Source organism: Myotis daubentonii, chromosome 1 (genome assembly GCF_963259705.1).
Source record: "Myotis daubentonii chromosome 1, mMyoDau2.1, whole genome shotgun sequence".
Lineage (NCBI taxonomy): Eukaryota > Metazoa > Chordata > Mammalia > Chiroptera > Vespertilionidae > Myotis > Myotis daubentonii.
Window position 1 is genome coordinate 96,367,061 of NC_081840.1, and position 27,367 is coordinate 96,394,427.

At 41.2% G+C, this 27,367-nt stretch overlaps 1 protein-coding gene across 9 annotated transcripts in view; it reads left to right on the plus strand.

Annotated features, from left to right (window-relative positions):
• The window catches only part of MPP7 (MAGUK p55 scaffold protein 7), a 356,856-nt gene that overhangs the window by 185,572 nt on the left and 143,917 nt on the right, over window positions 1-27,367 (plus strand). The window contains exon 2 of one of the 9 annotated variants that reach the window (XM_059711550.1): window positions 1,270-1,368. The exons of the other annotated variants lie outside the window; for them this stretch is intronic. Coding sequence (XP_059567533.1) covers window positions 1,324-1,368 — 45 coding nt within the window. The 5' untranslated portion in view covers window positions 1,270-1,323. The remainder of the gene's footprint in view (window positions 1-1,269; window positions 1,369-27,367) is intronic. 9 annotated transcript variants of the gene reach the window in all.

The window sequence follows — 27,367 nt, forward strand, 5'->3', positions numbered from 1 at the left end:
CTTTGTGGTTTTAATTTGCATCTCTCTGGTGATTAGTGACGTTTAGCTTCTTTTCGTATGTCTATCAGCCATCTGTATGTCCTCCTTGGTGAAGTGTCTATTCAAGTGTTTTGCCAATTTTTTAATTGGATAATTTGTCTTCCTGGTGTTGAGTAGTACACACTCTTTATATATTTTGGAAATTAACTCCTTAGCTGATATCAAATATGTTCTCTCATACAGTGAGTTCCCTTTTCATTTCGTGGATGGTTTCTTTTGCTGTGCAGAAGCATTTTAATTTATTGTAGTCCCATTTTTTTCTTTGTTGCCCTTGCCCTGTGATATATATCGGCAAAAATATTACTAGGAGAGGTGTCTGAGATTTTAGTGCCTGTGTTTTTTCTAGGAATTTTATAGTTTCACCACTTACATTTAAGTTCTTTGTCCATTTTGAATTTATTCTTGTGTATGGTACAAGTTGGTGGTGTAGTTTAATTTTTTGCATATACCTGAAGTTAGTTATTTCTAAGTGGTTGCTATTGATCTGACAGTTGCACTGTAAAAATGTAATATTTGTTGAGAAAATTTTGTAATTTTTATATTTTCTTTTTTGATAGACATGCACCAGCCACCTAACTGCTATGGCAAGGCTTAAGAATAGGTGATATTTATTGTAAAGTTTTAGTATTTCATGTGATTTTTCCGGTGTAATATAATAGCAGTAGAGTGTGCCATTCTGGATCTTACCTTCTCTAACTTAATGTTTTCTCTCTTCACTAATAAAGTGGAAGACAACTATATAACATATTATATTCCTTTTTCTTACTAAATTTCATGAGGTTACTTTGGCCTAACAAGCAATGGCTTTCAATATCAAAGTATAACACACACATGTGCTATCTTCTGATAAAGAAGTTCCCTAATTTAAAAAATTTCCTTTAACATATCAAACTGTATATTTCATATGCAATTAGTGTTTTCAATATAACCTTTCTCTTGTGCTTTGGGAGTATAGTAGCTAATAATTATTTTTTTCTTTCATTTCCATTTCTGTTTCATTTCATTAAAAGCTCAATTAAATGGTGTTAACTGCCAGTTTTAAACATTTTAATATATAGATTTTATTTAAATTGGTATGTTATAAATTATACAGATGATAAAATTTGATTTCATTACTTGACAAAGTTGATGCACATCTTGGTTTTTAATTTAAATAAATATTTGATAGGTCACCATTGTATGCCTAGTAAATTTAGATTATTGCCTCATTACTTTTAAATTTTCCACTAGATGGTGCTCATTCCTTTATGAAATCTGAGAATTAGTTCAAGGAACTTGTCAGTTATGTCATTATGGATGAAAAACAAAAAGAAGCAAATTCAGGCCAAGGTAATATGAAAAACTTGTAAAATTCCCTTATGTCCTGTAAAGAGCCAAATACTTTGTGGTAGAGGTATTTATGATTAATAATGTATTGTGTTTCCAAGGAATCCGGGATTTTTATTATATGGCTCATTTGTATAAAAAAGTACATAAATGCTTGTTGTACATTATATTAGGTGATGGTGATATGATGGTCAACAATAGGCATGGTGGTTTTTGCCACATGATTCTTGAACAGTAATAAAATAATCACGTAAATAAGTGTAAAATTATAACTGAGATACAGATACAGACAGGTTTCTGATATTTGGAGCATATAATGGAGGGGTTGGCTCACTTTCTGGGAATGTTTTGTAAAGAAGTAACTACTGAGCTAGTTTAATGAGATCTGAAGGTTGCTTAAGAATTGACTAGGTATGCGTGGGCTGGGCAGATATTAAACAATATGCGTTACTGTCCAGGGTTCTTCATCCGACTGTAGTACTTGGTTGGGTTCAATGGGCCTTTTCAGTTTGGAGACTTGTGTTCTTCCACTGTTATTTCTTTGTTAATTTCCTTCCTTTAGCTCTTTTCCATCTTTCTGGAATTTCTTTTAGGTTTATATTGGTCTTTCTGGATTAGTAGTCTATTTTTTTCTTCTGCTTTTGCTTTTTAAAAGATCCTCAACTTTTACTTTCCTACTTTCTATTTAATTTTAAAAACTTTTCTGTCAAAATATTAGTTCTAATGACTTTTTGTGTCTGTTCCTTTTTCCATGATACACTATAGAGCAGTGGTGGCGAACCTTTTGAGCTCATCATGTCAGCATTTTGAAAAACCCTAACTTAACTCTGGTGCCATGTCACATATAGAAATTTTTTGATATTTGCAACCATAGTAAAACAAAGACTTATATTTTTGATATTTATTTTATATATTTAAATGCCATTTAACAAAGAAAAATCAACCAAAAAAAAATGACTTTGCATGTCACCTCTGACACGCGTGTCATAGGTTCGCCATCACTGATATAGAGTCTTTCTAAGAATAATTAAAGCAAAGCAAATCTCCCAACATCCAAACAAACCAAAAACCCTACTTATTGATTCGTTGCTATGTGCCCTGTACTTTTCAAAGTTCTGAATACCTTGTTTGGTTCTCCCAGGAACCGTAATAGAGCTACACTAATCTTTATCCCCATCGTTAGGCTCAGAAGAACAAGGTACTTTTGTGACTGAGGTTACACAACCAGTTAAGTGGTGGAGCTGGCCTTGAACCCAGGTGGTTTGACTGGGTGGTTCTGTGTTTTTAAAATCAAGCTGTTCCTGGTTGTCTAGTAGAATGTCTTTGGTTTCTTTTTTTTTAAATTAAATTTATTGGGGTGACACTTATTAATAAAATTATATAGGTTTCAAGTGTACAATTCTGTAATGCATTATCTGTGTATTGTATTGTGTTCACCACCCAAAGTCAAGTCTCTTTCTGTCACCTTATATTTGACACCTTTTACTACATCTTCCCCATTCCCCTTACCCTCTGGTTATCACTATACTATTATCTGTATCTGTGAGTTTTTGTTTGTCTTGCTTTTTTCATTTGTTGTTTTCAGTTTTATACCCCACATATAAGTGAAATCATACGATTATTGATTTTGCCCATCTGATTTATTTCACTTAGCATGATATTTTCAAGATCTATTCATGTTGTCACAAATGGCAGTATTTCATTTTTTCTTTTGGCTGAATAGTATTCCATTGTATATATGTACCACTTCTACTTTATCCAGTCATTTATTGAGGGATACTTCAGTTGTTTCCATGTCTTGGCCACCATGAATAATGCTGCAATGAACATAGGATGCCGGAAGCCGGTCCATCCTTGCTGCTTGACACAGTCGTTGCAGGGAAGAAACATCCGCACAGCATATGTTTAAAGGGTCCTGGCGTATATGGCATACTGTTCTTAATATGTTTGCTCCCCTTCTTAGCACTATGTGTTCTAACCAGGGTCACCTCTCCGAGAAAGGTTGTTTCCCCAGGTGGGGATATTTCCCTGGAGTTAGGGATTAATAGAACTAAGGAAGGGAATAAATCAGCAAAACCCCTTAACTAAGTACTCTCCTGTATCTCTGGTACTCCTATTCTGCTCACATTAGTTCTACTTCCAACAAGTTTCTCCTCTGTATGATATTACTCTCTTTTTAGAAAGGAGTTTCTGCCACTATCTTGCCTCCCCGCCTCCTTGATTATTATATTTTTTAATCTATTAAAAAACTTTATTTTCTTGCAAACAAACCTAATTTTATACAGACAATCCATAATCCTTCATAATACTGAAAACATTAAAGGGGCTAACCCACATGAAGTACCTAGAACAGTGTCTGGCAAGAGTAAGCATTCAATATTTGTTGGTGTTGTAGTTATTAGTAGTAATTATAAAATGGCATGCTCATTCAACAAAATAAATAACTGAATAAACTATTAAAGTTGGCAGTGATTAAAAGAAAATTGTAGAGAGTAAGACTAATTTATTGCTAGTTTTCCTCATTTTTTGGCAAACGTGTAATTAGATATATGAGGAGCCAATCAGTAATATAATTGGTATAATTTCTGTAACGCAAAGTTTTTTTTTTTAATACAGCATTCTTTAATGTTTTATTACATTTATTTTTCTTCTTTGGAACTTGATGAAAAGCATTATTTCATCTTAACTGGAAAAAGTAATTTCTGCTACCTCTGATTGGCAAATATTTGTTATACTCACATAATCTGAGTTGGTATAATAGAGTCTTGATTACCTCAACAGTAGCTACTTTGGCCAAAGTAGAAACAAAATACCTGTGTTTCTATGGTGGAGCAAGAGTCTAGAATGAAATAAGGTTTGTGCATGTGCTGCATATTGCTTTTTAAGCTTTCTATAGAAATCAGAAATGGGAGAGGATTGAATAATGTCTAGCTTTTTTATGAGGTTTTTCATACAGTTCCAATGGTATTTGTAAATCACCAACTTTACTTAATTCTGCTATACTAAAAAAGTGTCCATGGTATATTGAGGTCCTAACTCATATTTTGGTAAAATGGGTTCTTAGAATTCATAGGATAGTATGGTATCTTGTTAGTTCATGAAACTGTGCTGCCAAAGTCTGTGACATCATCCTCTCTGTAGGTCAATGAAAGTACATTGCATCATCTTATTCTGGCCCTTGGTGAAATTTGCAAAGATGTTAGCACATGCTCTCTTGTGCTTCTGGGGTAGTGATGACTACTTCTTTGGCAAAATTATTGACTGTGACCAGGGAAGGAGTCTAAGCAGCTAGGGGACAGTGGAGTACTTCGATGGAAACATGTTTGGTTTTTGAATAACTGCATGAGACAGGCCAGACACTCTCTGTCATTCTCTTTCCCAGGAGGCTCTTTTTTGGAACATGACAGGAGTAAAACATAAGACAAGCCAAAAAGGTAATATACTACAAAACTATAGAAAACTTACTGTATTAGGAAGACTATATAAAATGAATAGAATCATAGGAGTGCAGTGTAAGCATATGATACCGTGATCCAGATTTACACAGACTATGTATAGTCATTTGTTCATCTGAGGACTCCATAAAATACTTACTTCACTTGTCTAATTTAAAATATGGTATGGTTAAAGGTTTGGTTCTAGCATAATCTTTTAATAACATACCTGTTAAAAAGTTTGTATATATATATATATCCCAGCTAAATTAGTTTCTCTTTGTAGTGAGGTGACATACCTTTACTTTATTATAATTATTGTTTTTATATATTTTTTAATCATTACCCGAGGATATATACATTTTTATTGATTTTGAGGGGGCGGGGCGGGGAGAAACGTTGATGTGAGAGAGAAACATTAATTGGTTGCCTCCCGTACATGCCCCGACTGGGGGATCAAATCCGTAACCTGGGCATGCGTCCTGACTGGTAATCGAACCCACAGCCTTTTGATGTACAGGACCATGCTCCAACCAATGGAACCACCCGGCCTGTACTCTAAAAACCCTGGCCTCCCTTGAAATGCCATTGAACCCACCATTTTGACCTCCTTCACATCTTGCTGCTTAAGCTTCACTAGCAGGGTTTTTGTTTTGTTTTTTCAGTTATTAAAATATAAAACTATAAGGAAAAATAGAATAAAGTTTCTATGCTATGCATAGGATTCTGAGATTAAAAATTTTAAAGAAAGAAAAGTTAGAGGTGGTATATATAAAAAAAATTTTCCTGCTTCTGGTTTTCATTAACTTAATTAATTTCAGTTTTCTTTTGTTTACATATGGATATTTATTTTTAGAAAATTGGCTAAAAAGCGAGTTAAAATAACTGTTATTAATTGCTTAATATCAGTCTCTCCAAGTGATGGACTTGAAACTTAAGAAAGCATTGTATTTGTCTTATATCCCTTCTGTATCTTTGATGCTGATGGGGCACATTACTGGACACTCATTAGACATTATTAATTTGTACTTTTGTATGAAAAGTGACATTCTCAGATTTTTTTGTATTTATGTTTTGGAACCATTGTGGAATGCTGAAGGGGTTTAAATAAACTCAGAGTAATTATGTTATTATTACACAACTTTTATATAATGACATCAGAGAACACCTTCCTAAGCTTGTTAACTGAATCAGAAACTAAAGGAGAGGAAATGAGTCAAGATATAAAAGATGAGCTTTAGTTAGAGATTATTGAGAGTGAATAGATAGATTTGTATAGAAAATGGAATTCCTAAAAATGTTACTGTTGAAATAAAAACCTCAGTGGATTTAATGGCTTAAATTGCAAGTTAGACACAGCTGAACAGAATTAGTGAACTTTAAAACATACCAGAAGAGAGTAGCAAGAAAGCAGAGAGATATTTATAATTACATAGTTTTTATTATATATCTTAATTATATAATAATAGTAAGAGGTATAAAAGTTAGAATGAGGAGGTCTACTATATATGCTCAGTTGGAGAACCAGAAAGTAGGTGATTGTAGAGAAAGTAAAAGAGAGTAATATAAGAGGGAGAATGGCTACAAGTTTTCCAGAATGGCAGAAAACCATGACTTTATAGACTTAGGAAGCACAACATATCCAAAAGTATATATAAAATAAATATGTAAGAATACAAGAAATTTGCCCTGGCTAAGTAGCTCAGCTGATTAGAACATTGTCCTGATATACCAAGGTTGTTGGTTCAATCCCCAGTCATGGCATATTAAGAATCAACCAATGAATGCATGAGTAGGTAGAACAACAAATTGGTGCTTCTCTCTCCCTCTCCCCCTCTCCCTCTCTATCCATTCTTCCTTCCCTTCCTCTATCTCTCTATAAAATCAATCAGTAAAAACATTCTTACATTTAAAATTTTTCTATCACCCTGCATTATTTTTTAAATATATTTTTTATTGATTTCAGAGAAGAAGGGAAGAGGGAGAGATAGAACATCAATGATGAGAGAGAATCATTGATCGGCTGCCTCCTGCATGCCCCACACTGGGGATCAAGGCTGCAACCCAGGCATGTGTCAAACTGTGATCTCCTGGTTCATAGGTTGACGCTCAGCCACTGAGCCATGCTGGCTGAGTAAATCATCCTTCATTATTATATAACTAGGGGCCCGGTACACGAAATTTGTGCACTGAGTGTGTGGGGGGGAGTGTCCCTCAGCCCAGCCTGCCCCTTTTCACATACTGGGAGCCCTCAGGCGTTGACCCCCATCACCCTCCAATCGCAGGATCGGCCCCTTGACCAGGCCTGACGCCTCTGGCTGAGGTGTCCGGCCCGGGCAGCGGGGACCTGCAGCTGCAGCGGCCCCACGATCGTGGGCTTCGCTTTAGGCCCAGGCAAGGGACCCCTAGCTCTCGGGACTGCAAGCTTCGACCATGCCCAGCTCCCATCGCTGGCTCCACCCCTACTTCCTGCTATCACTGGCCAGGGCGGAAAAGGCACCTGATTCTCTGATCATGGCTGGGGGGCAGGGCAAAGGTGGCCCCAGGGCCGCCTTTGCCCTGCCCCCCAGCTGTTAGCTCCCCCCTGGGTTTCCGATCACTGTCAGTGGCAGGGGGCTTCTTCCTGATTTCCCTTTCGCCTCCCTGCATTGTGCCTACATATGCAAATTAACCGCCATCTTGTTGGCAGTTAACTGCCAATCTTAGTTGGCAGTTAATTTGCATATAGCCCTGATTAGCCAATGAAAAGGGTAGCTCGTACGCCAATTACCATTTTTCTCTTTTATTAGTGTTGACTAGAGGCCCAGTGCAAGGAATTTTTGCATGGGGGGGGTGTCTCTCAGTCCAGCCTGCACCCTCTCCATTCTGGGACCCCTCGGGGGATATCTGACTGCCAGCTTAGGCCCGATCCTGGCAGTTGGACATCCCTCTTATAATCTGCGACCGCTGGCTCCTAACTGCTCACCTGCCTGCCTGCCTGATCTCCCCTAACTGCTCCTGCCTGCCTGGTCGCCCCTAACTGCCCTCCCCTGCTGGCCTGGTCGCCCCTAACCGCTTCTGACTCGGCCCCCACCATCATGGCTTTGTCCGGAAGGACTGGAAGGATGTTCGGAAGATGTCAATCTAATTAGCATATTACCCTTTTATTAGTATTGCTTACTAGAGGCCCGGCGCATGAAATTCGTGCATGGGTAGGGTCCCTAGGCCTGGCCTGCAATGAGGGCTAATATTCCCCAGCTGCCGGCTGCCGGCTGGGGCCTTCCTTCATTCCACGCCACCCACTGGTGGTCAGCGCACATCATAGGAAGCGATCAGTCTCCCAGTTGAACTCCTGTGGGGACAATTTGCATATTAGGCATATATATATATACTAGAGGCCCGGTGCACAAAAATTTGTGCACTCGGGGGGGGAGGGGGGGTCCCTCAGCCTGGCCTGTGCCCTCTAGCAGTCTGGGACCCCTCGGGAGATAACGACCTGCTGGCTTAGGCCTGCTCCCGGGTGGCAGAGGGCAGGCCCAATCCCTAGGTGCAGCCCCTGGTCGGGCTCAGAGCAGGGCTGATTGGGGAGTTGGGGCGCCGCCCCCTGTCACACTCAAGGCAGGGTCGATGGGGAGGTTGTGGAGCAACCCCCTGTCACACACAGAGCAGAGCCAATCAGGGGGGTTGGGGCTCTGTACCCTGTCACGCACAGAGCAGGGCCCATCAGGGGGTTGGGGTGCTGCCCTCTATCACCCACAGAGCAGGGCGGATCAGGGGGTTGGGGCGCCGCCACTCTCACACTCAGGGCAGGGCCGAGGGGGAGGTTATGGCTCTGCCCCGTCACACACAGAGCAGGGCCCGTGGGGGGGGGAGCTCCCCCCTATCAGGCACAGAGCAGGGTGGATAGGGAGGTTGTGGCCCTGCCCCCTGTCACACACAGAGCCGCAGGGCGATCAGGGGGTTTGGGTGCTGCCCCCTGTCATGCTGATTCCAGTGCCGGGAGGCCTCACGGCTCCGCTGATCCCGGTGCCAGGAGGCATACATATTACCCTTTTACTATATAGGGTAGAGGCCTGGTGCATGGGTGGGGCTGGCTGGTTTGCCCTGAAGGGTGTCCTGGATCAGGGTGGGGGTCCCCACTGGGGTGCCTGGCCAGTCTGGGTGAGGGGCTGAGGGCTGTTTTCAGGCTGGGGGTGACTGAACTCCCAAACGCTCCTTTTTTCCTTTTTTTTTTTTTTTTTTTTTTTTTTTTTTAATTCTGTGCCAGCTTTAGCTTGAGGCTTGGCTCCAGCTCTTAGGCCTAGGCTGAAAGTAGGTTTCTGGCCTTTGCTTACAATGTTGCAAATCTGCTGGCTGAAGTTGGGCGTATTTGTTACAGAGTTTCTTAAACTGCCCGCTCAGAGGCAGCGGCAGGCGGGGAACGTTGGTTTCCTCCGTCACTGAGGCAACCAAGCCTCATGTTAGTTTCAAGCTGCCTGGCTGCCGGCCGCCATCTTGGCTGACAGTTAATTTGCATATCTCGCTGATTAGCCAATGAAAAGGGTATCGGTCGTACGCCAATTACCATGTTTCTCTTTTATTAGATAGGATATATATATATATATATATATATATATATATATATATATATACACACACATATACACATACACACACACACACACATATATATATATATATATATATATATACACACACTATATATAATTATATATCTCCATTTTAGATAAATTATTAGGAAAGCAATTAAAGGGAAAGTAAGGATCTTTACAAGCATCCAGAGAGAAAGGACAAAGAATGATAATATTAACAGACTTCTCAAAAACAAAAATGTAAGCCAGAATATAATAAAAATGAATCTTCAAAGAAGTGTTGAAAGAAAAGATCTGTCAGCCTAGACATATCAACGCAAAAATATTTTGAAAAAGCAAGGTGAAGTAAAAATCATAACTGAAACTGAAAGAGTTTACTAACATGAGGATTTTACTAAAGGGACTTTCAAAGGAGGAATTGTGGGGGAGGGGGAGATTCCCAAATGTCAACTGACTAAATGCTATAGAATCATTAAGGACTTTATGACATTAGGATTTAAATTTAATTTTATTGGAAGACTAGAGGCCCGGTGCACAAAAATTTGTGCACTCGGGGGGGAGGGGGGGTCCCTCAGCCCGGCCTGTGCCCTCTAGCAGTCTGGGACCCCTCGGGAGATAAGGACCTGCTGGCTTAGGCCTGCTCCCGGGTGGCAGAGGGCAGGCCCAATCCCTAGGTGCAGCCCCTGGTCGGGCTCAGAGCAGGGCCGATTGGGGGGTTGGGGCGCCGCCCCCTGTCACACTCAGGGCAGGGCTGATGGGGAGGTTATGGCTCTAGCCCGTCACACACAGAGCAGGGCCGGGGGCGGGGGGGTTGGGGCGCCGCATCCTGTTACCCACAGAGCAGGGCCCGTGGGGGGAGGGGAGCTCCCCCTATCAGGCACAGAGCAGGGCTGATAGGGAGGTTGGGGCCCCGCCCCCTGTCACAGAGCCGCAGGGCGATCAGGGGGTTTGGGCGCTGCCCCCTGTCACACTGATCCCGGTGCTGGGAGGCATATTACCCTTTTACTATATAGGATAGAAGCCTGGTGCATGGGTGGGGCCGGCTGGTTTGCCCTGAAGGGTGTCCTGGATCAGGGTGGGGGTCCCCACTGGGGTGCCTGGCCAGTCTGGGTGAGGGGCTGAGGGCTGTTTTCAGGCTGGGGTTGACTGAAGCTCCCAACCGCTCCTTTTTTCCTTTTTTTTTTTTCTTTTTTTATTCTGGGCCAGCTTTAGCTTGAGGCTTGGCTCCAGCTCTTAGGCCTCCGGCTGAAAGTAGGTTTCTGGCCTTTGCTTACAATGTTGCGAATCTGCTGACTGAAGTTGGGCGTATTTGTTACAATGTTTCTTAAACTGCCAGCTCAGAGGCAGCGGCAGGCGGGAACGTTGGAGTCCTCCGTCACTGAGGCAACCAAGCCTCATGTTAGTTTCAAGCTGCCTGGCTGCCGGCCGCCATCTTGGCTGACAGTTAATTTGCATATCTCGCTGATTAGCCAATGAAAAGGGTATTGGTCGTACGCCAATTACCATGTTTCTCTTTTATTAGATAGGATAAGCACTTTCAGGACCATGTGGTAAATGTAATTTCAAGTTCTGCTTTTATTCAATTGATCTGAGAGGAATCATTGCTTATCAAAAGGATTTTTGGAAGATGTCATGTTTTTTGGGGTTTGATGTGCTGAACTGATAATGGATGTCTTTAAAAATGTTGAGACCAAAATCATCTGATTTGGATAGTACAATATAGGGCTTATGTTTAATGTAGTCCACTGGGGATCTTTCTTCCAATTACTTTTCTTTCCTGTTACCCTACTTTGATTTCCCCCATTTATTTGGTGATTTTTCATTGATAGATATGGGTGTGTAGTTTGACAAGTACATATGATCAGGTTGTGTTTTTTTTTAATCTTTATTGTTGAAAGTATTACAGAGGTCCTTCTTCCTCCCCACCCACTGTTAACCCCTTCCAACTCTTTCCCATCCTCCCCTCCCCCCCCCATCCCCAGGCCCTACCACACATATGATCAGTTTGGTCAAGCCTCCCCTCTAAGCATAGTGGTGGCTTCCTACAGTGAATGGGCTGGAAGAGGTCATCAAACCTATAGGTATCTTCAGTCAAAGTGAGTGGTGAGGACAGAAAGATTTTTTAAAACTTAGAATGCTATACTAAGTACATATTTGGGGTACCTGCTACAGTCTGTTGCACTGATACAGTTCATAAGATTCTTTCATCTGTGCCCTAAGTACTTCCCTATTTCCAAATCACAATAATCTTGCTGGGTTAAAAAAAACACACAAAACTTATTTTTTTAGAGTTTGGAGGTCAGAAGTCTCACTGAGCTAAGATGAAGGTGTCCACATGGTGGAGAATCCATTGCTTTTTCTAGCTTCTCAAAGCTGTGCTCATTCCTTGGCTTGTGGCCTGCATCATATCATTTTTTCATCATCACAGAGCCTTCAATCCAAGATAATGTTCCCATCTCAAGCTCTTTAACTTAAACACATCTGCAAAGAGCATTTACCATATAAGATAACACATTCACAGGTTCTGGGGATTTGGATGTGGATATCTTGAGTGGGGGAGGGCCATTACTCAGCTATCACATGCCTCATTTTTGTTCCCTGGCATATCTTTTCCTCCAGCCTCTGCAGCTGGGCACTATGATCTGTGTTCATTTGGAACCATAGATATTAGTGGGGAGTAGCAGAGTCACCCAGTAGACTAAGGGTTTTGAAAAATGCCATTATTGTGTTGTTCCATTCCATACCCTGCCCTCCCTAACCCTAACAGCTTGGTCACGGAAGCCTGTGACTGCCAGGTGACTGCCTTTCTTCTCTGTTTTCCTGTGTTTGGCACCCCTTGTTGCAACACTCCACTTACCAGATGTAGTCAAAGAAAACACGATAATTTCAAGAGAAACATCAAAATTGCTTTATTCAAAGTAATGTCCATCACTAGCTACACATTTCCCCCATCTTACAGGTAATTTGTGGATCCGTCCCAGTAGAACTTTCCTTGAGGCAAACCATTCAGAGACCCAATTTTCCACTTCTTTGTACGTTTGGAAGTGCTGCTCAGAAAGTGCGTGTGCCATCAATCGGAACAAGTGGTAATCTGAAGGAGCAAGGTCTGGTGAATACAGCGGGTGGGTTAATACGTCCCAGGCAAGATCTTTTAACGTGTCTTCAGCTAGTTTTGAAGTGTGTAATGGTGCGTCACCATGAAGTAAAATTACTTTGCCGTGTCTTCTGGCACATTCTGGTCAGTTCAAAATCAAAGTGTGGTTCAAATTGATTATTTGTTCTTGGTAGCGATCAGTATTAAGGGTTTCACCTGGTTTTAGAAGCTCATAATACACCACACCTTCCTGATCCCACCAAACGCAGAGCATTGTCTTCTTTCCAAAGCGATTTGGCCTTGTAGTTGATGTTGATGGTTGACCTGGATCAACCCATGATTTTGTGCTTTTGGGATTCTCAAAATAAATCCACTTTTCATTGCCAGTCACAATTCGATGCAAAAAAGACTTACTTTCATGCCATTGAAGCAACATTTTACTGATGACTTTTTGGTTTTCCATTTGTCTTTCGTTTAGTTGATGTGGCACCCATTTTCCTTCCTTTAAAATCTTTCCCATTGCTTGTAAACGATCGGAAATTGTTTGCTGAGCAACATTTAATCTTTCTGCAAGTTGTTTTTTGAGTTTGACACACATCTTCATCCAATAATGCTTGTAATTGTTGGTCTTCAAACTTTTTTGGTTGACCTGGATGTTCTTTGTCTTTCACATCGAAATCATCACTTTTAAAGCATTTAAACCAGCATTCACAAGTATCTTGAGATGGAGCGTGTTCACCATAAGCTTCCCAAAGTATTCAGTGGCACTTTTCTTCAAAATAAAGTAATGAATTAAAACTTCCTGCAAATGCTCTTTTTTATGGCACGAAATTTGACATTTTTAAGTGTAAAAATATTTATGATGTTAACACCTCCAGAAAATTTGACATATGAAGTTTTGAAGCTTGTTGTCAATACAACAAAATAGCATGCATATTAAATCGCATATATATCAACATATCTGTAACTCCGTCTATTGAAAAAAAACCTGCATTATTAACTGGTACACCTAGTAATTAACCAAGCAGTTCCCCTGAAGCAAAACCACAGACAGACAGCTGTACTATGTAAAGAGGTAGTAGTTCAGTTTTGGAATTTCTTCCTTTTGTTTCTTGGTAAATAACCTTAAAATACTTTTCTCTAGGACTCAGAGACACCAAAATCTTCTGGCTTCCCCCTTCCCTTCTAGCTACTTTCTTATAGGCCCCTCTCTTCCCAACCATTAATGCTGGAGGTGTGCTAGCCTTATCTTCAGTCCACTTTTCTTTTCACACTATCTACTGTATTTTCTCCCTCCCGAGGTGAGTTTTTTAAAAAAAATCAAAATATGTTTATTGGGATGGTTCTCCACTCATCTTGATTTGGGGTCCTTTTTTTGCAGCTTCTTTCTGAAGGCGCCTCCTCTGTAAGCCCTGCTTCTTCTCTTGGAGGCTGACAGGGCAAAGGAGCAGCCAACACATGAAACTGCTGTTTGTGCATGGCCAAGGGCAGTGGTGATTTTATAGCATCCTGGGCATTTCACGTCCATGAAGTAGGAATTGAGTCTCTGCACAAGGCACTTCTTGTGTTTTCTCTTCTCTTCTGGAGAGGGATGAAGGAGGTCCTTAGTGAGAGGCATGTTGTCATGGGAAGGTCATCACTGTACCTCCCCAGGTGACTTTCTGCATTCTCTAACTCTTTAGACCTTTATCTTCAGTTTCATTCTTTCTTGAAAAAGCAGAATAGTCAACTGCCTTTTCTACTTGTCCATTTGGATGTCTCACAAGACCTCACATTGAATGTTATCTAAAACTGAAGGCATGATCCCCCCCTAAATTTGGTCCTTCTCTCTCAGAATTCTCTATTTCAGTCAATGAAAGTTTCATTCCTCCAGTTCTTCCTCATGGGAACACAGGACTCATCTTAGATACTTCCTTCTCCCATGGCAAGCAATCAAACTTCAAATACCTTTTTAAAATCTGATTTAGTTATCTGGTAAATATCTGAGTAGGTGCTGAGTCTCTTGCATTATGCTAGGCCCTGGGCGCATAGACATGAACATGACAAACTAGGGCCTTCTTTTCTCACAGAAGTTATATTAAAGAAGTAACAACTAACTGAGCAAGATACTTTCTGATAGTGATAAATACTGTGAAAGTGATAAAACAGGTTGATATGAGAAACAATATAGGTTCATGGAAGACTTCTTTGATGAAGTAACATTTTATTTTTATTTTATTTCATACATGTATATAGTTTAAATAACCATTATAAAGTTAACACATCCATCACCCAACATAATTACATTTTTATGTGTGATGAGAACATTTAAGATCTACTTTCTCAGCAATTCTCAAGAGTATAATACAGTATTGTTAACTATAGTCACCATACTGTACATCAGAGCCCCAGAATGTAAGAGGTAACATTTTATTGAGACCTGAGTGACAAGGAATTGGCCTTAAAGATCTGGAGGCAGAGTGTTCTCTAGACAGAAGCAACTCAGGTACAAAGGCCCTACGTTGGGAAAGACTTTGGTACATCTGAGACATAGGAAAGCCCAGTATGGCCAGAGTGTGGTGAGTGAGCAGGAGCATTGAGGCAAATGTTCAGACAGGAAATAGGGCCAGATTACATGGAACATTAAAGGTTGAGAGTGGAGGACAGAATAATGCCTCCCCATCCACATCCTAATATGTCTCTTAATCAAAAAAGGAACTCCAATGTCATGGAATTAAGTATCTTGAGATAGGGAGATAATCCTGGATTATCCAGGTGGGTACAGTATAATCCCAAGATCTTTGTAACAGGAAGCAGGAGGGTCAGAGTCAGGAAGGAGGGGGAGGTGGAGGGCGAGGGGGAGGGAGAGGGTGGATCATGTTCTTTTATAACAGTGGTTCTCAACTTCTGGCCCTTTAAAATACAGTTCCTCATGTTGTGACCCAACCATAAAATTATTTTCGTGGCTACTTCATAACTGTAATGTTGCTACTGTTATGAATCATAATGTAAATACGATGTAATGTAAATAGGATGGTCTTAGGCGACCCCTGTGAAAGGGTCGTTCGACCGCCAAAGGGGTCGCGACCCACAGGTTGAGAACTGCTGTTTTATAACCTAATCTCAGAAATGACACCTCATCACTTTTGCATATTTGTGTTCATTACAGCAAAGTTCCTAGGTCCAGCCAACCCACAAGGGGAAAGATTATACGAGTGAATGAATACAGGGAGGGAAGAATCTATGGAAGCCATTTTAGAAACAGCTCATAGCACTTAATAAATTACCCTATATAATAATTTGGAAGTTGATTGAACAGTGGAACGACCAGTTGCTATGATGCGTACTGACCACCGTGGGGCAGGCGCTCAATGCAGGAGCTGCCCCCTGATGGTCGGTGCACTCCCACAGGGGGAGCGCTGCTCAGCCAGAAGCCGGGCTTATGGCTAGCTAGCACAGGGGCAGTGACAGGAGCTTCTCCCACCTCCGCAGCAGTGCTAAGGACCCTTTGGGGGATGTCCGCCTACCAGCTTAGGCCCGCTCCCTGGGGTCCTGGACTGCGAGGGGGTGCAGGCCAGGCCGAGGGACCCCATCAGTGCACCATTGGGGCCGAGGAGGGACACAGGAGGTTGGCCAGCTGGGGAGGGACCGTGGGAGGGCTCCAGGGCGTTTCTGGCCCGTCTTGCTCAGTCCCGATCAGCCAGACCCCAGCAGTAAGTTAACCTACCAGTCGTATCTACCCCCTGGTAGTCAGTGCACATCATAACAACTGGTCAACCGGTCAATTGTCTTCCCCCTGGTGGTCAGTGCATATCTTAGCGAGCAGTTGAGCAGCCTTAGCATATCATTAGCATATTACGCTTTGATTGTTTGAGTGGCTGAATGGACACATGGACACTTAGCATATTAGGCTTTTATTATATAGGATTTTTATCTACACATTTTATATCTAGTAACGCAAAACTTCTTAGCCATTATTCTTCCACAAGGCTTTTATGAACCCATATTTCATGGAAAATCAAGTTATGTGTTTTAGCCTTATCTTTCTGCATTCTGGGAATTTTCCAGAAATCAATTTTTCAATTCACTTTGCTCTCTTAAATTGTGTCTAATCTATTTTTAATGACTATACTTTTTATTTTATAGTTCAAATATGGCTTCTGTTTTCTTTTCCGAGCACACTGTTTTTCTTCTTATGATTGAGGCCTTCTTTTATGTTTTATATCATTTTAAACATACTTATTTTATAGGCTATATGACTGTTTTAAATTAGAGTGCTAAGGTTTTAATCTTGCTATTTGCTGTGCCTGCTGACTGGCACAGATAGATTTTTCTCAAATGATTTATAATTTGGGATTGGTAGTAAATCTTTAGTGGCTATTTGTGAGCGAGTCCTACATTGTAGGTACAACTTTTCAGAAATATTTTTTATTTGCTTCCACTGCGTGACTATGAAATACCACCTGTCACTTTTCTAATTTAACAGTTTAGGACTCCTGATGTGTGTAAATAAAAAACTCAAACCAAGCCATGGACCAACCAGTTCAGGGTTACACATTCTCAAACTGGATAATTTGTTCTCTTCCTACCTAACCTTAGAAGAAGACAGACCAGATTTCTTGCCACCTCTCTAGAAAGGTAGCTGGAATTTTTCTCAATTTCCCATTCACTAACAGCGTAACCCTAGAAAAGTAGCTGTTTTATGCATGCATCTCAGCACCAGTTCCCCACCATGACCTAATCTAAATGTCAGGAGAGGGACCTCCATCTCTGGCCAATCCCTGCATGACAGTTGCAAAATAAGCTTAAATAGTCACCAGTTCAGTCCTGATTTACTCCTCATTTCTGAACTTATTGTAGGAGCTGGAAGGCTAGGGTTGGTTATTTAATGCAAATTAATTCTGGTGCTTGGATTCTCCTGTGTACTTCTGATTTCAATCTGTTGGGATATGTTGCTTTCTTTGAAGAAAATCTGGCCTCACACAGACTTGGAGTTGGGAGGAAGAGTAGTCTTTTGTAGCTAACTAGATATTTGTTGACATTACACCAAAACTCTACAAGTGGTATTTTTTTAGATGCAAGTTGCAGTGCAGAATTTGAAGCCATATCAACGAGCCTTCCATATTTCATATTACATTACAAACAGGTCTCTCCTGCACTTTTCCTGGCCCTTTTACCCATGTGTGATTCTGTAACATCATGCCTTGGTCATTTGGAAAATAGTGCTTCACTGAGTTATGCAGATATTTCAAGTGTTTATACAGTTCATGGTACAGCAACAACAACAAAATTCCATTTGTTAATATCATCATTAATCTCATCCAAAAAAGGTTTTAAGTATTGGGAAGTTGGCAAACTCGTGGTTTAATAGAAAAATAAACCTGCTATTATATATTATACAAGTTTTTCAAACTTTCAATACTTCCTTTCAAGCTTGAATTTTATCATTGGCATCAATACAGTTCAGTGTCTTTGAAGTGACAGGCTCACTTTAATCATGTGAGACAATGTCTTCCAAATACCACCTACTCTGAATAAACATAATTCCTATGGCAGTAATTCTTTTAAGTTAAAAAGTATCCTATGAAAAAAAGCAGATAATTTAGTTTTCTTTGATATGCAAAGTATTTTCTGAGTACTTTTCATTTCTTCCATATTAAAAACACTTGAGAATAAAAAGAAAATGTACTCAATGGTTCCAACTTAAAGCTCCATCAACCACATTTTTAATTAAAACTGGCGTTAATTTTGGTCACGGTGGGTAAATGAATACACGGAACCTCACACAACCACATCAAAATTACAACTAAGTTACAGAACAACTATCATTCAGAACCACCTGAAATCTAGCTGAACAGAAGTCCTACAACTAGGAAATTAAAGAAGAAGCCACATTGGAACTAGTAAGAGGGGTGGTTCCACAACCACATGTGGTGGTTAAAAATTGGGAGGGATATCTCAGCTGCAGAGGTTTTCCCTGAGAAGTGAGAAGTTCTATCCCCACACCAGGTCCCTCAGCCCAGGGTTCCAGTGCCAGGAAGAGAAACCCCCTTAACTTCTGGCTGTGTTAACCAGAGGGGATTGTGGGTGAGTGAGAAAGAGGCTGCTGGAGTCCTAGGCAGTTCCTCTTAAAAAGCCCACACACATTTACTCAGACTCACTCACTCTGAGCTCCAACACTTGGCCAGCAGCTCAAAAAGCACCAGGGACATACGAGGAGGAACTAAATCATCTGGCTTTGTGGTGAGAGTTCTAGGGGCAGATTTCTCCCAGAAAAAAAGTTCTGGCTGAAGCTATTGTTCCTTTAAAGAGCGCTCCCTCAACAGAGCTGACAGGTGGGAGCCATCAACCTGGCTAACACTGCCCCATCCTGGTGATTCCCTGAGACCCAGACCCACGCAAGCCACTTCCAGTGGCTTTTCCATACAAACGGCCTGTCTTTGTTCATACCAGGGACTTTCCTCAAATCTCTCAAAGATCCACAAACTCCAAACAAGCAGCATCTGCCCTTAGCTTGTCCTCATACAAAGTGGCCCCAGGATGGGCACTAACAGCAGCCAGCCAAGGTTTGCAGCTTGGTCTCTCCTGGGTACCTCCAAGCCCAGCACAAGTAGAAGCCTTCTACAGATAACTCTGTAGTTCATGCCAGGTGGCCCCATGGAGGGTACAAACAGCAGCTGATATTGACCTGGACCTCCTAGAAGGCCCCAGAGCCAGCACACCTGGTGGACAACTTCAGAGCACACTGAAGCACCACCCAATCACCTCCACAAGCGACACACTCAAGGGGCAGCTCATCAAGAACCAGAGCCCTGCTGAAGCAAGTCCTGCTCCATGGGGTGGGCCCCTGCACAGCAGATCCTCAGCTATAGTAATGGCCAGTCCTCATAACAGACTAGCCTAGGGATAAATCACTCCTATTGACATGCCAATAGCAATCAAGGCTCAACAACAACAGGAAAGTGCACAGAGACCACACTGGGGAGGGATGAGGAGGGCACCTGGAGTTCCCAGCTCTGGTGACCCAGGAAACTGCACCCACTGAGCCCTACAGAGCACCTACTACATAAGGCCACTCTATCAAAACCAGGTGATGTAGCAGTTCTGCCTAAAATAAAAAACAGCCACAGGGAGGCTGCCAAAATGAGTAGGCAATGAAACATACCCCAAATAAAAGAAAAAAACAAAACTCCAGAAAAAGAACTAAATAAAATGGAGACAAGTAACCTACCAGATGCAGAGTTCAAAACATTGGTAGTAAGGATGCTCAATGAACTTAAGGGAAGAGTAGATGGACTTAGTAAGGATTTCAACAAAGACAAAGCAAACATAAAAACAGAGATAGAAAACATAAAAAAGAACCAGTCAGAAATGAAGAATACACTAACTGAAATGAAGAATACATTACAAGGAATCAAAGTAGAGTAGATGAAGCTGAAAATCAAATCAGCAATTTGGAAGGAAGCAAACAACAGAGAGTTGGAAAAGCAAAAAGCAAACAAACAAACAAAACAAAACAAAACAAAACAAAACAAAACAAAACAAAACAAAAAAAACTTCCCCAAATGAGCATAATTTAAGAAGCCTATGGGACAACTTCAAAAGTACCAACATTCATATAACCAGGATGCTGGAAGGAGAAGAGAAAGATAAATTGAAAACCTATTTGAAAAAATAATGACAGAAAAATATCCCCTAAACTGGTGAAGGAAATAGAAATACAAGTCCAGGAAACCAGAGAGTCCCAAACAAGATGAACCCAAAAAGGTCCACACCAAGACACGTCATAATTAAAATGCAAAAAGTTAAAGACAAAGAGAGAATCTTAAAAGGAACAAGAGAAAAGCAGTTAGTTACCTACAAGGCAGCTGCCATTAGACTGTCAACTGATTTATCAACAGAAACTTTATAAGTCAGAAAGGAGGGGCAAGAAATGCTCAAAGTGATGAAAAGCAAGGACCTATAGTCAAGATTACTCTATCCAGCAAAGCTGTCATTAAAATTGAAGGACATATAAAAAGCTTCCCAGACAAGAAAAAGCTATAGGAGTTCATCACTACCAAACCAGTATTACAAGAAATAGTAAAGGTTCTTTAAGAATAAAAAGAAAAAGGTAAAAAATGTAAATAATAAAATGGAAATAAGTACATGTCTATCAACAATTACTTTAAATTCAAAGAAATGAAATGACCCAATCAAATAACATAAAGTAGCTGAATGGATAACAAAACAAGACCCTTACACATGCTGTCTATAACAGACTTAGTTCAGATCTAAAGATACAAGCTTGAAGTACAGGGATTAAAGTGAGATATTTCATGAAATATGGAAACAAACAAAGCAGAAAATCCTAGGGTAGCAATACTTATACCAGACAAAATAGACTTTAAAGCAAAGGCTATAATAAGAGACAAAGAAGGGCCCAGCAATTCTACTTCTGGATATTCATTTAAAGAAACCCAAAATACTGAATTGAAAAGACATATGCACCCCTATGTTTATTGCAGCATTATTTACAATAGCCAAAGCCAAGATATGGAAGTGACCCAAGTGTCTATCAATAGATGAATGGATATAAAAGAAGTGGTGCATATATATAATAAAATGTGATTCAACCATTTAAAAATATTTGAACTTGCCCTCTGAAACAACATGGATGGACCTAGAGGATACTATGATGAGTAAAATAAGTCACAGAGAGAAAACCAAATGCCATACGATTACACTTAAACGTGGAACCTAAAAATCAAAATAAATGAATAAGCAGACCAGAAACAGACTCGTAGATACTGAGAACATTTCAATGATTGCCAGATGGGAGGAAAGTTCGGAGATGGGCAAAAATAGTGATGGGATTTAGAAGTACAAGTTATGAGTTACAGAATAGTCATGGGGATGTAAAGTATAGCAAAGAGAATATAGTCAATAATCCTATCTAATAAAAGCGTAATATGCAAATCGACCAAATGGTGGAATGACCAGTTGGTGGGGGGTGGGGCCAGCAAGCAGGTACCACCCAGGCCAGCCAAGATGTGTGCCAGCGGGCAGAGGGAGGGAACGGTGATGGGGGGGTTGGCGACCAGCAGTGGCGGAGGGCCAATGGGGGAGGGGGGCTGGCACCATCCCGATTGGCCCATCCAGTCGCCTCCCACAGAGGGAGGCTGGACAGCAGTGGGGTGATGGGGGCAGTTGTGGGAGGCCCCCTGCCAGGGAAGGCACCATGGCTCTCCTTAAAGTCATGTTGACTGAACCCAAGGCGTGGGCACAGCCTTACCTTGGGGGCATTTCTGACCAAAAGGTGAGAATGCCTTCAGCTCAACTCTTCAAAGCCTAGGTGCCAGGAATGGGTTTTTATTATGTAAATCTAATCAAGCACCAGAAATGAATGCGATTTGGGCCCACCCAGAGGTGATGATTCACGAAGAAGCTACAAGAATGCACACAATCCCCTTTTATTTACCCTTAGTAAAACTTCCTGATATTTGGCTATAAATAAAATTGCTGCCCTGGCTCTGGGCTCTGTTCATCTATCAGAGGGCAGACGCCCCACCCAGGCCCAGCTTTTCCTCTATTTCTGTCTCAGTCTTGTTTTATTCATTTTTCCTCAACCCTCGTCACGTTTTATTCAAGATTTCATCAACCCCTGCGTTCTCTCTCTGCCCTGGTTGTGGGAAGAGAGAACACCCCCTTTTTTCTCCATAGGCAGTGCCATTCCCTGATCCTCTGTCCAGTTGCCACCCAGAGAGGCCAGGTGGTGGCAGCGGCAGGGTGATGGGGGCTGCGCTGTCCCCTGATTGCCCATATGGTCGCCTCCCGCAGAGGAAGGCCGGGCAGCGGCGGGATGATGGGGGCAGCGCTGTCCCCTTATCGACCAGCCGGGTCACCTCCCACAGAGGGAAACGGGCCTAAGCCATCAGTAGGACATCCCCTGAGGACTCCAGGACTGTGAGACGGTGCAGGCTGGGCTGAGGAACGCCTCCCCCCCCCCCCACCCATGCATGAATTTTCTGCACCGGGCCTCTAATATTATAATAAACTAGAGACCTGGCACATGAAATTCGTGTGTGGGTAAGGTCCCTAGGCCTGGCCTGCGATCAGGGCCACCTTCCCCAGCTCCCCGCAGCCGGCCACATCCCCTGCCGCCACCCCCACCCCCCAGTTTCCCATTCACCAACTGGTGATTGGTGCCTGAAGGCCGGGTGAAGGGACCAAAGGGTCAGCTGTTCCTGCCCGCTCGCCGGCCCCGCCCCCGCTGCAGGTGGCCATCAGGTAATCGGAGCATGCTGGCCAGGAAAAGGGACCAAGAAGTGATCAGTGCGCCTCACAGTGATTGGTTCAGTGGTCATTCTGGTCATTCTGTCATTAGGGTCAATTTGCATATTACCCTTTTATTATATAGGATAGAGGCCTGATGCACAGGTGGGGACCAGCTGGCCTGGCCTGAAGGGGGCCGCAGATTGGGGTGGGGGATCCCCGCTGGGGGGAGGGGCTGGCTGGGGCAAGGGGCCATGGGGTTTGTAGGCCGGCCCTGCCCCCAATCAGGGTGGGGGTTCCCACTGGGGGAGAGGCTGGCCTGGGCTAGGGGCCGCAGGCAGTTTGCAGGCCAGCCACGCTTCCAGCTTTGTCAGGAAGGACATCCAGAAGACGCCTGGACTACCTGGTCTAATTAGCATATTACCCTTTTATTAGTGTAGACTAGAGGCCCAGTGCAGGAAATTTGTGCAAGAGTAGGCCTTCCTTCCCCAGGCTGCTGGCACCAGCTTCCCTCTAGCACCCGGGACTCGGGCTTCCCTTCAGCACCCAGGACCAGGGCTTCCCTTAGGCTGCCAGCAGACACCTGGGACCCAGGCTTCCCTCCAGCCGCCAGCAGGCACCCAGGACCCAGGCTTCCCTCTGGTTGCCAGCATCCAGGATCCAGGTTTCCCTTGCAGCCCCAGCTTTGCCCAGAAGGTCATCCAGAAGGATGTCTGGTCTAATTAGCATATTACGCTTTTATTATTATAGATATGTATGGTGCCAGATGCTTACTATATTTATCAGAGTGATCACTTCATAAGTCATATAAAGGTCTAATCACTGGGTGGTACACCTGAAAATAATATAACATTATATATCAAAAGTAATTGAAAAATAAAAAATTATTTTAAAAAAACTGGCATTTGTTTTTGTTTATATGTTCTGGATTTGGGGTTATATTTTATTATTTTTTTAATTGTTTTATTGCTTAAAGTATTACAAAGAGTATTATATATGTCTCCTTTTTTTTTTCTCCCCTTGACCCTCCCCTAGCCTCCCATGCCCCCCAGTGTCTTGTGTCCATTGTTGTTTTTTACTGTGAGTGCACGGTGGTGAAAAATATGATAGTAACTAGTGCCACTGCATTGATTTGTGTGAAAGCATCAGCAGTTTTATCCACCATTGCTTTTCTTCATTTTTTACTTGTAAGTGGCAGTCTGGTGAATAAAGCAAATAACATCATAATATTATTATGAAAACTTTTGACCTTGCAGACCCCTTGAAATAATCTCAGGGACCTTCAGGGGTCCACAGACCACACTTTGAAAACCATCACTATATACAAACTCCGAGTACATGTAACAAACACACAGAAATCTAACATTTCTTTGTGGCTGCACTATCCAGTAAATTACATGCCTCTAGCATAGGAATATTCATAATTTTTAAGTAATGCACATTTCCTTGAGTCCAGCATTTTACCTGAAGTCATAGGTCCAAGTTACTTCCAGAACCTGTTACTCTCAGAACCCGATCGTATTTTTCTATAAAACCATGATTTCAATGTCTGAAAGTTTTAAGAAAAAGACTAGTAGATTTTTAAAGAGTTGGTTTAAACACAGACACACAACAGGTTTTAGCATTTCATGAAACTTAAGTTTTGCTCAGTCCCTAAGGTTGTGCCATTATTCAGATTTTTTGAAAGTTCTACCTTTCACTCTGTTTTATAGCTGTAACTGTGAGTACATTTAAACCTAAACGATTTATGACAGTGTCCCAGACCAAGCACCTTTGGCATCAGTCCAGGACTGCTATTATTATGTTCTTTTATTCATTGCATCACTTCAAAACTATCCTTTCTTTCACACATTTATAAGTTTTTTCAACTCTTTATTTTTACTCTCATATATTTTATGGCTAAAATACTAGTCTATATTTCTGCTTTGTACAATAAATATAAGTTATTTGCTTGTACCATCACACCCAGGATATTTTAATACTCTTAAATAATTGTGTCTGTAATTAGATTTGTCACAAATCTAACAGTAATTGTAGCATATCTAAAAAATGGCGCTCCTCTCCACCCTCTTAAGTTTTATATAAAACCATTCCCCTCCTATTCCTAGCAGAGTTACCTAAAATCTTTCTATAAAAACATCTTTTACTGTGAATTCTTTTTGAATAGAAAAACAAAGTTTCTATTATATATGAGGCTGTATAGACATGAATAATCAAATACACCTCTTGGGCAACAAGAAACAAAAACTTGTAATGTCTTTGCAAATAAGAAGATGGCCCCTAGATGGGCAGAGTAAATGCAGACCAAAATTAACTATTTTAATGTTGTTCCAAAACAAATTTTCCTACTGCCTCAAAGTTAAACATCCTAGGCTTCTAAAGTGTAAGTTAAAACATTTATAATTCATTTCTAATAAAATGAAACCTCAATTTTCTTACAACTATTTTCCCAACTTTTCACTCTTAATTTATTAAGTTTTGGAATCATATAGGTATATGTTAAAACATATTTACAAAAATGAAATTGTAAAATTTTTATGTCTTTCTACTAGCTTTAAGATTATCTCCAGTAGTTCATATTGAAAAATATATAAAATCTGATTATTTGTAATTGGAAGAAGGTCAATACATTATTACTGAGATAGGAGATAGTTTAGGCATCTAAAATTCCAAGTCACAGTTAACAAAGCAATTGAGTTCAACCTTCAGGATTGAATCCGTCCAATTCTACTCTGAAATTAGGCTAAATTTCCCCCTGATAAATTAAAACAAAGTATTGTTTAATACAAAAACTTAGATGAAAGAAGCTTTGGATCTCAGGGATGCAAAGATAACTCTCTGAAGGAGCAAAATAACAGTTTTCCCATCAACTTAATATTTTACCAGTGGGTTTATCAGCAATGCCAGTAACGGAGGTAGTAGCTACCTGAAAACACAGAACAAGGCCCTTCCAGTGTCAAGATGATGGACTGCATCCACAAACTTATCACTTTTCTTACTCAGGATACCATTGAAATGACCAAACAAAACATAAACATTTTTAAATGCATGGTAACAGCAGAGAAAAATGTCATCCAAACATCAGGAAACAATGAGATATTTCCAGGAAATCTACTTATATAAAAACCATGGGTGGTGTTTGTCACATACAGAGGAACAGTGACCTAGCAGAAGGAAGTCAGTCCTACAGGGGTTGTCTTGGCAACGGCTGCGCCCTCCCTCAAGCTGTTTCCCAGAGCTGTTTCCTGTAAGGGCAGAGTTTGAGGCAGGAACCCACCCTGGGAGCATGGAGGCAGATCTTTCTAAAGTGTGCCACGCCAGCATGGGGTGAACCTGAGTGGGACAGCTGAAAGGCTTAGAAAAGACAGACAAGAGAATGAAAGCCAGGTCTCGGTGGGACTCTGACCACGCCCACAGCCATGCCTTTAGTTTATAGCAGATGCTATGAGGCAAAGTAAGGGCGTGACCAAGATGTTTACAAACATTCTCCTGGGTTTCAATCCTACTCAGCTACATGCACCTGAACTCTATCAAGCCCACATCTCTCAGGCATGTGGGGCCACATGTTCGGACCATAGGTTCAAGCTTACAACTACAGCTGTTGGCTATAATTGTCCTGGGAGGGCCCTGCCCTCCAAGCTGGGACTTTTAGTGACAATGAAAGGACTGTGCCCTCTCATCAGTCCAAGGCTTGAACCTGTCCAAAACACTGTAGTGGCTCCCCACAATAAAGTTTTAATTCTGTTTCTTTGTTACTAATGTTGTGGCCCCACCCCATAACAAAGAAACAAAGGGAAATTTCCCCATTGAATTTCTGAATAGTATTACTCCTTCGGGAATGCCGTGTCGTAAATTAAAATTGAAAGTGGGTGCAATCATCATGCTATTGAGAAATCTCAATAGTAAATGGTGTCTTTGTAATGGTACCAGATTTATTATCAAAAGATTATGACCTAACATTATCGAAGCTGAAGTATTAACAGGATCTGCAGAGGGAGAAGCTGTTCTGATTCCAAGAATTAATTTGTCCCCATCTGACACTGGCCTCCCATTTAATTGATTCAAGGACAGTTTCCCGTGATGCCAGCATTTGTGATGACTATTAATAAATCACAAGGACAAACTCTAGACAGAGTAGGCATGTTCCTACCTGTCTAGGTAGGAACCCGTTTTTGCACATGGTCAGTTATATGTTGTTTTCTCTCAAGTTTGAAGAACATGTTTTGTTACAGTTAAAGTTCTAAGTACTTCATCACAAGGGAAATTAGTCAAGCACTCTGAAAGTGTTTTCACTCTTAATGTGGTGTACAGGGAGATATTAGAATAAGTTTAATCACTTTATCAGTCATTGTTTGCATCACTGTTGTTTTTATATCATGTTTTTGTTGTTTTCATATCATGTTTTTGTCGTTTTTATATCATGCCTCTGTTGGTGTTATATCCTTTTGTTACTGTTTATTTATTAATAAATGTATATATTATTTTCATATACATTTTACTAATTTCCTTTCATCTCTCACACTTCTATTATAGAGAAAGGGCAAACAGCAATATTAAAATATCTCTGCTAATTAATTCCCCTTTTTAAAAAAAATATATTTTATTGATTTTTTTACAGAGAGGAAGGGAGAGGGATAGAGAGTTAGAAACATCGATGAGAGAGAAACATC